Genomic DNA, 10,044 nt, shown 5'->3' with positions numbered 1-10,044 from the left:
ATTGTTTCTGCTGAAAACCTCACCAACAATATCGGTGGGCGTTTCAAATACACTCCTCTGAGGGCCTTTGACTTCTTCGGTGGCCATGTACGGTCTGCAGTAGGGCTTTGGACCCACATGTGGCAGTGGCAGACTGCTTTACATCAATTCGAAATACACGTGGCATGCATGAGAAGTTAGTTGTACCAAACTCTCAGAGAGAGCAGCCTTGTTTTTTTTGGGCACGTCTTCCCTACTAGTCACCAGTCTGGTAGCACATAAATGAAATACGCCACACACAGAGGTCTGTTTCATAATTATTTATATTCCAACATACACTCATACACTAAGCCATATCATCATACTTCTGTTAACCACACCTTAACACATCCCAGTCTCTTACGTAGTACCTGTACAAAGTCTGCCCAGATCCACACGGGTGGTGCATGTTACCAAAACGCTATAGTTGGGAATGTTAATTAAATGACAAATTAGAAGCGGAAGGGGTTAATCCTGAGATGGGAAATGGAATGTCACTGCCTCTCCCCACCTCACAGCAGTCAAAGCCCCTTGCCCACACAGAAGTCACAGCTCCTCCCCCACATGAGACTAATACACACAGCTCCACTCATAGGGACCACTAATAGGGTTATCCTTCCTCCACACTGTAGTCCCAACCCCTCCCCTCACAGGACTTCATAAAATGGTGTCCCTTCCCTAGGGACTTCTAGGAGTGGGGGAGGAGAGAATACATGCAAAGTTGGAGGCAAAGGAGAGGGCTGCAGCTCCACCACCAGGCTCAGTTCTGCTCCTGGGGGGGCGTTGCAGATCCTCTACCAGCCTCAGCTCTGCCCCTGGGGGGGCTGCATCTCCTACACCAACCTGAGCTCTCCGTCATCCAGAGAGAAGATTGGGAAGAGCCTGTGAGTGAAGCAGGTCTGGGGGAAAGTGAAGAGAAGCTCCATGGAGTCTGTGTTGAAGAGGGACAGCCTCCCCCCCTCGTAGTCCAGATACACCCCCAGCTTCAGGGGCTGCTCACGAGTTATTACACGGGTCTTAGGGGAGGTGAGAGCCCAGTACTGATCATTCCATGACTTCCTCAGAGCCCAGACTCCCCCGTCAGGTGACCACGTGATTGCACTCTTCCTCTCCACCGACTCTGCTGCAACCCCCACAGTCCAACCTTTCCTCTGCTGCAACAGCTGCACCTCCCAGTAATGTCTGCCTGAGGTGAACCCCTCACTCCCCAGCACACAGGGTAGGGTGGTGAATCTCTTGGGGCTGATCAACAAGGGCTCTTCTGTGTATGTCTGTCCCACACGTTTCCGCCCCTCAGACAAGAGGAGCTGAGGATGTGCTGTGTCTGGATCCAGAGTCACCATCACTGCAGAGAAGAGATTTAGAATTAGAGATTTAAGCTGCAGCACAGAGGACCAATCACAAAGAACCACACTCCACTTTACTCTGCACTAGACAGCACCTACGCAGAATAAGTGCACTGTACTGTAAAATATACTGCACTATACCCCACCTACATCGAAGGAGCGTACTGTACAGCACAATATACTGCACTATACAGCACCTACATGGAAGGAGACCACTATATTGTACAATATACCAAAGTAGACCGTACCCACCTGGAAAGACCACATTGTACTATTCAATGCACTGTACTATACCACACCTCCCTAGAAGAAGCACATTCTACTGTACTGCACTAGACAGTCAACAAGGGTAAAAGGTCCAGGGATCTCAGGCCTATATCTTTCTTCAAGATTTATTGAAGGAGCAAGGGAACCATACTCAAAGCTCTGGACCCTAAGAGCTTCAAAGTTTCAATTTAAGGTTAAGTATGAGTATACGTTCCTTTTCTCTGAGTAGACGAGTTATTCACATAGAAGGCTAAATCTTTCTTGTCTTCATTGCAATCAGCATACAAATACTAGAAATTCTTTCCATCTTCGTTGAATTTTTCCAAGAATTTGCTTTATTAACACCTTAGCTGCGTGTAAACATCCCTCCCCAGTGCTGCGCTGTCCATTGGAACCAGTGCTGAATGGACGTCCAATGGTCGTGCGCAGCACTGGGGAGGTAGCGCTGCTGACGACCGATGGCCGTCAGCAGCACTTAAGGGGTTAATACAACAAAGAGCAAACAACAGCCGACACGTGTTTCACCCTATGTGGCGAATAGCGAAAGGGCTTTCTCAAGGATCATTCTTGAACTTTTTGCAGTTTTGTCGATACACAGTACCAAAGATTATATTCCATGTTCAATAAATAAGACGTAAATCTCCAGGATTAGCGATGTTCTCCAAGTAATCCGGTATGCGGCGCAGGTCCTGCACCGCATACCGGATTACTCGGAAGGCATCGCAAATCCTGGAGATTTACCTTTAATTAATTGAACGTGGAATATAATCTTTGGTACTGTGCATCAACAAAACTGCAAAAAGTTACAAAATGATCCTTGAAAAAGCTCTGGCGCTATTCGCTACATCGTGTCGGCTGTTGTTTGCTCTTTGTTGTATTAATAAAGCAACTTCTTGGAAAAATTCAACGAAGATGGAATGAATTTCTAGTATTTGTATGGTGATTGCAATGAAGACAAGAAGGATTTAGCCTTATACGTGAATAACTCATCTACTCACAGAAAAGGAACGTATACTCATACTTAACCTTAACACTGTACTAGACAGTGCCTTTAGGGGCCCACTCTACTGCATTGTACAAGAGATTGCCCTATACAGCAACTACATGGAAGGAGCGCGTGCATTGTACTGAACTAGCAGCACCTATCTGGAAGGAACACAATTTATGAATACTTTAAACTGAACAGGACAACAACTATTTTTAAGGAATGCAATGTACTGTACAATATACTGCAAAAATAGTATCTAAGTGGCAAGCAAGCACTGCACTGTACACTGCACTACACAGGACCTATCACAAAGAAACACACTGTACTTTACACCTATCACAAAGGCCCACATTGTACTTTACACTGCCCTACTCAGCACATATCTGAAAGGAGCACACTGTACTGTACAATATACTGCACTATACACCATCTACCTGGAAGGAGCAGATTGTACTGTGCTGCACTAAGAGCACCTACCTGGAACGAGTGCACTTCAATGTACTGCATAAGCCACCAACTATTTGGAAGGAGCACTCTGTACTTTAATGCACTAAACAAGACCTATTTCAAAGGATTGCACTGTATTTTACATTGCACAAGACAGCGGCTATCTGAACGGAGCACACTGAAGTGCCTATTCCACACTATACAGCACCTCCTGGGAAGAAGCACTCTGCATTATACCGCACCTCCCTCATAGGAGCACCTTGTTCGGTACTGCACCAGACAGCACCTATCTGGAAAGAGCATACTTTTTCAACGTACACTGCACTAGACAATTTCTATCTGGAAGGAGCACACTGTACTGTACTACACGGAACGTATCTGGAAGGTGTGCACTGTACAGCGCACAGCACTAGACAGCAGCTATCGCAAAGGACCACACTATAGTTTACGCTGCCCTAGACAGTACCTAACTGAAAGGGGCTCACCCTACTATACAAAAGACTACACTGTACAGCAAGTACATGAAATGAGTGCACTGTACTGTACTGCACTAGCAGCACATATCTGAAAGAAGCATACTTTTGTGTATTGTGCACTGCACTAGAAAGTACTTATCAGTAAGAAGCATTATGTACAGTACACCGTGCTAGACATCTCCTATGGTAAGGCGTGCATTGTACTGAACACTGCACTAAACAGCACTTACTTGGAGGAACAGTTCTTTTGTAGAAGGAGCATCACACACACAAGGCGCTAAATATGGAACATGAGGTGAATGGGGCGAAGCCAAAACAGGAACTCGTTAGTACACTGCAGTTGTTAAATTAGGCCTGAAAATTCTCATGTAGTGTTATTATTTAGTTAGCATTTCGAACACCATTTTCTTTTTCGGCACCATTTTTAGTGTTTGTGCTCAGTTCCGAGAAATGCCCCCTCCTGACTTTCATTTCTCCTCTTAGGTTCTGTTTTAGCAATGAATACACTGTTTTCATTAGCGCATATCTTTCTCACTAGGCAGAGGCCCTCTCCCCCATTTCTTGTGGCAGGCTCCAGATTGAATGTCCTTGGACTAGGTCTCCTTTGCAAGATATGAGTGTTGAAACTGTTTCTTCTGTATTTCACTTTTCAGCTGCAGCTGCCTGAAAATTCCACTGTTGGCGTGCCTTTGCCTGATTTTGAAATGTACATTGTGGTAAGTTGGCCTGGTATATGATGTCCACTATTCTAGTGAGCACCTTGCCCCAGTCCAAACGACCCTTATTGATGGTAGGTTATAAAGTCAACCTTATAGAAAGCTATCCTAGTGGTAGCTGTGGAGAGCAGCCTTCAGGCTAAGACTTGGAGACGAGTTAAGGAAGTTGATTTACCAGTTATAATCTCTTGAATGATCAAATAAAAGCACACCACACAAGGTATATATCAAATATATATGTTTTTATGCTAAACACAATCCCTCTGCACTCTTTATGAGGTCAGAGGTAAAAGTACAATACAAGGAACTTAATTAGCATACAATAAGTTGAACAGTATACTTTATGCCCTAGGCGCCCCACAAACCATATACTAAAATAGTGGTATAAGAACCACGTGAGAGTTAGAAAGCAGGCCTATGGCCGGTGGAATTGCTGGGGCTGTCTAGAATTACCAAAGGTGAGGATGTAGGAGGCCCACGGGAGATGCGTGCAGTGTCTACACACAGCCGCCGGTTACCATTGATTTTGGAGAACAAACAAGTTACAAAGTTACAGTTTAAGGGTACTTCTAGGTGAACTACGATGGAACCCTTTTAGACTAGGAAACTTCGAGATTCAAGACCCACGGGAGCACCGGAGTACTCATGTTACCTCACCCAGGGAAGCCGGGTGGATAGGTGCCTTTTGGTGTCGGGTTTCATCATCAATTCCAATAGAGAGCTGCAAAGAAGTGCTGCAGGCGACCAGAGGAAAAGTGTCCGGGTGGATCCAACGGTGGATCAGAGATGTGAAGAACCTGAAAGCAGAGGAGACAGTCTGGGTCACTAGCCAGTGACCAGGATGGCGATAGGAAGAGGCCAGCCGATGTCTGGTGATTTCAGGTGAAAAGGTGAAGCTTGTCTCTTCAGCCACGAAGACCAGGAGGCGTTGGCGATGACCAGGAGCTGGATTCGAGCTGTTCCATGAAGGATCTAGTTGACTGCGGTATCGGTATCCGGATTGGATCTAACAAGCCTTTGGCAAATGCAATCCACGCAGGATGTTGAGACGAGCTTCGGTGCAGACCAGCAAGGTCTGAGGAACTTCTCTTTTGGGGAGAAGTTGGAGTAAGCCTGGAGCAACCAGGAAAGCAAAGTAAATCAAGGATTGGTCTTCTTGAGGGCTCACTAGCCAACGGACTAGGAACCGCGAAGACACATTGAGCTGAAATGCACAAAGCGGGTCCACGGGACACTCATGGAGTGTGGACGACAGCTTCGATGCAAAAGGTGCTCGGGCTGGGGCTTCAAGCACCCCAATGCGCAACTTTAAGATATCTCAGGAAGAAGGTGCAGTAGCAGCAATGCAGGATGTCCAGGAGTTCCGGTCCCATGTCTCTCGTGTCCGCCACAGGTCTCCGCTTTGCTTGGAGCGCAGGTCAGCGTCAGAGATGACTGGAAGCCCATGTCCTGTGTTGCAGATTCTTCGGGATCCGGCGGGAGCCTCGAAAATGCAGACCGGCAAAGATGCTGTTGGTGCCTGTTTAAGCAGGGTGGTCACTCCTTGACCACAAGGGAGATTCTTCCGTCTTCCAGTCGGTATGGAATGTCGAAGGTCTAAGATATATGTTGCAGAGTTTCATCCAGGGTAATCTAAAGTCCTAGGGACTGGGGTTCTATACTTATTGTAAGTTTAGGGGTTGGGCTAACTCTAAGGTCCCTCCTATGGGTGGACCTGGGGAGGGGGTGGTTACACCCCTTCCCCTTTGTCCAGTTTCTCCCTCTAGAAGGGAGGAATGCTACCCCCGCCGCCAGAATGGGGGGGGGGGGGGAGGGGTTGTATTCCAAAGTGTTTTACACCTTACACAACATGTTTTGATAAAGCCAAACCAAAGTTAGTACTAACCGCGAGGGTTATAATGCACTTAAGAGTATAAGGTATGGCTATCATAGAACAGCTATAAGGAGATGGTTCAGAAAGCTACAGAGGGTTTAGCTCATGCTAGGGCACCCTCTCACACAAAACCAAGCACTCTGCCTCCAGGACTGTCAAGGCCTGCCATAGGAGTAACTTATAGGTTACTATGTGTCTATATATACGGTAGATATAGATATACTATGTCTAAGTAAAGGGTGATTACATCACCTTACCCAGGCTGTAAGAACAGACCTGTGGTGTCAGTTTGGAAGGCTAACCAGGGGTGGCACAATACATGCCGCACCCCCTGGTAGGCCTAGGGTGCACCTATGCCCTGGGTACCTAAGGTACCATATACAGGGGCTCACAAAGGTGACTCAGTAACCAATCTGGTATGTACCTAAAGTACATGCTATCAATTTAGAGAAGTACAGCTAGGCTGTGGGCCTTATTAGCAGTGGCCTTTAATGGGCTCTTTTGACAAACAAAAGATTGGGTTTGAGCAGGAACAGTTGTTTAAGAGGCGATGTAGGCAGTTGATGTTTGATTCTTTCCGTACTCGGCAGAAGGAGGCTAAAGAAGGCAGTTAAAAATGGAGAAAGATGCACAGAAAGGGAGAATGCAGACTCTTACACCGAAAGCTGTGGCATACGATAAAGAAAAACAGTAGACCGGAATTTAGTGTGAGGATAGGAGATTTCGGTTGCATATTGATAAGTCCTATATAGCCAAGAAGGAACATTATACGTTTGTAGAGGAGCTATCAGATACTCGATCCTCACATCCTATGCCCTGCAGAGGATATATCCCATTGTCCCTTTGTAGCCACAACAGCCTGTTTCATCTGCTTTGGCTGTTCCCGTATCTGTGGTGGCTGTTACTTCAACAGCTTTGGCCAAGGCGCCCCGTGATTCTTTTTTGCCTTCACCATCTTTGTCATCTGTGACCTCAGTTTTATCTACTGTTCCAACTTCTGTGTCCGCAATTCTCCCTCCCCCGGTGCAACCATGGATTACAGTCTTGCCTAGTACTTCTATCCCTCCTCCTCCTGCAGTTATACATTCCCCAATGTTTGTGGACACTGATACTCCAGTACAAAGGCTTGAGGACAGGGATTTAGGGAACAAATGGGTCCGCTGGTGCGTTCTGGAGTAAGTGAGGATGTGAAAGATATATTAGTGAAACAGGCTATGAAGTGGGCTAGTAATCCAGTTTATGGGACTGAGGACCTTTGGTGAACTGTGCGCAAGCTTGAGCCTTACTTGCAACAGCATTTTCTTCAGCACATGTCTGCTACACTGATTGATCTTTGGCGTATTTACATTAAGACGGAGGCACCACGAGGGTTATTTGAAATTAAGGACCATGTTTATATAGCTAAGTTAGCCACAGAACAGGTGCTTGCAAATATTGCCACTATTGTTTCTTACAGAGCTCGATTGTATGATAAAAGTCCTACTATAATTACTCAGTTCCGTATGCATGAGGTTCATCACATATATCATCCAGAAATACCTGAATTAACGGATCAGCTCAGTAATGTTACTAGAGCAGCTATAGCTGCACGTTTTCAAGAGCAGTGGGTTTATACGCCATGGAAAAGAAGTGAGGTTTTACCCCTTAAAGCGACTTTGCCCGATCCGAGGAAGAACCCTACTGCCTATTACAAGGAGTTGGCAGTGGCTCTCTCTTCTACTGTAATGACTCTTGCTGATACTGAAAAGTCTTTTGGTCCTCTTATTCCGGTTGATATTTGGAGACAGGTGCATACTCAAGATCATGTTGCAGAATTAGGTGGCACATGGGATGTAATTAAAGGATGGGATCAGGAAAGGAAGCCAGGAGATAAGCCCGTGCTGAGATACTTGCTTTGCCTGGTCGTATTATTACTTACATGCATACACTCATTCCACCTAAGAAGGTAAGTTGGAATAGATTGACAGCTTGTCGACCGAAGAAGGATTAGAGAGTGTCAGATTTTTTTACTTGTTTTGAAGATACGTTTTTGGATTGTAGTGGGCAGGATATGTCCACAGAGGGAGGAGTTTGTTTGTTTGTTGATAGGTTTGTTACTAAGCTTCTTCCTGAAATAATGACTCATTTGCAGTCATCTGAAAGCACCTGGTCCACGTCTTCTCCTTCGGTCATTTTAAATATGGCCCCATATTATGAACATCTGGATCAAGAGGAGAAGGATACAACTGACAAAAAGTATAAGGATTTAAAGATGAAGGTGTTGTTGCAGCCAGCATTTAGAGGTAATGTTAGAGGATGAGGAGGTCCTTCACAGCGACTTCCGCGTGTGAGGCAGCCTTCGAAGACACCTTTGGGACAGAACCAGTGTGCATATTGTACGGAGGAAGGACATTGGCGATGCCAGTGTCCTGTTCTTTTGCAGAAGGTTTTGCGTCCCCTATAGGACGTGGTTGTGGTGGGAGAGGTTGTGGGACTGATAGCACACAGAATGTTGCCACTTCTTGTTGCCGCTCTGATAATAATTATTTTGATGTTCCTGGAGATGGACAGTATTATAATGATGATTATGATATTGATGATGTGACAGGTATGTCTTACAGCTAGGACAGCCAGGGACAGGGTGACGGACCAGTTCAGAAACTTGTAGATCAGCGTGGTCCTTATGTCACAGCGGATTTGCAAGGCTCGATTAAGAAACTTTTGGTGGACGCAGGTGCGACAAAAAGTTTTGTTCCTTGATGTATGGTCCCTGGGGCAGCTCTATCTGGCCACAATTATGTTTCTGTAGTTTTTTTCGGTGTACTGGTTGTAAATCACATTTCATGACCCCTTCCATTGAATGTTCCTTTCACTGTGGAATCTCCAATTTTGTTAACGTCTAACTGTGGTAAGAATTTGATGGGGTTGGATCTGTTAAATAAATTGTATGCTACTGTTTATGGCTCCGCTGCTGGTGTTTATATTACTATGGGTCCGGATGTGAATGCTAGAAACTGTTTGTTTCAGGATGCCCTTCCAGTTGAGTTCGCTCAGGTACCATCCGCATTGGGGGCTACAGGTGATACTGATGTGAGTTTGTTACACATACCACCAGTTTCTATTCAAGTTAAATAAATTGTTGTCTTGCCCTGCCTTCCCCAATATAAAATTCCACAAGCAGGTGAAAAGGCCCTTTTCTAGATTATTCAGGATTTGATATAGAAAGGACTGGTTGAGGAAACGTCTGCCAACATTAGTAATAGTCCGATTCTTCCAATTCTTAAAAGGGCACCCTCAAATTATTCTGATGCTATTGATGATGTTCATCGTTTTGTGATTGATTTGCGAGAGATTAACAAAATAGTGGTACCGCAATTTCTAATTGTCCCTGGTATCAGCACACTTTAAACAATGGTTCCATCTACTGCTCAGTTCTTTTCTGTTATTGATTTGAAAAACGCCTTTTTCAGCATTCCTATACATTCTGATAGTAGGTATTTGTTTGGGCTCACATTAGCCGGCAAAAGTTTTAGATTTTTGTTACCCTCCACAAGACTATACTGAGAGTCCTAGTATTTATAGTCAGGCAATAAAAGGTCAGTTGAATTCATTCTCGCTTCCCTCAGGAAATGTATTAGTGCAGTATGTTGATGATCTACTAATAGCTTCTGACCCACAACAAGGTTGTAAAGATAGTACAGTCAAATTATTGTTGCATTTGGCACATATTTTACATAAGATTAATCTTTCAAACACTCCATGTCCATGAGATGGCTGGCTGGGCGCTTTCGTTCTTGACTCAAAAGTTTGGGGATAGACAGACACTTTGTGTTACTTTTCTGCTGGGCTTGACCCTGTCGCTAGAGCCCCCGAGCTGTCTGAGAGCGGCCGCGGCTGTGACCACTTCGATATTACAATCAGCAGGACTTGTACT

At 45.2% G+C, this 10,044-nt stretch overlaps 1 protein-coding gene across 1 annotated transcript in view; it reads right to left on the bottom strand.

Moving 5' to 3' along the window:
- Nucleotides 1-284: 284 nt before the first annotated feature.
- Nucleotides 285-10,044, bottom strand: part of LOC144827031 (E3 ubiquitin-protein ligase TRIM39-like) — a 223,163-nt gene continuing 213,403 nt past the window's right edge. The window contains exon 6 of the mRNA XM_078685497.1: nt 285-1,363. Within this exon, the coding sequence (XP_078541623.1) occupies nt 852-1,363 (512 nt within the window). The 3' untranslated portion in view covers nt 285-851. The remainder of the gene's footprint in view (nt 1,364-10,044) is intronic.

Source organism: Lissotriton helveticus, chromosome 4_1 (assembly GCF_964261635.1).
Source record: "Lissotriton helveticus chromosome 4_1, aLisHel1.1, whole genome shotgun sequence".
NCBI classification, from domain to species: Eukaryota; Metazoa; Chordata; class Amphibia; order Caudata; family Salamandridae; genus Lissotriton; species Lissotriton helveticus.
Note: the sequence above shows the minus strand (reverse complement) of the source record. Positions and strands in the feature narration are given on the sequence as shown.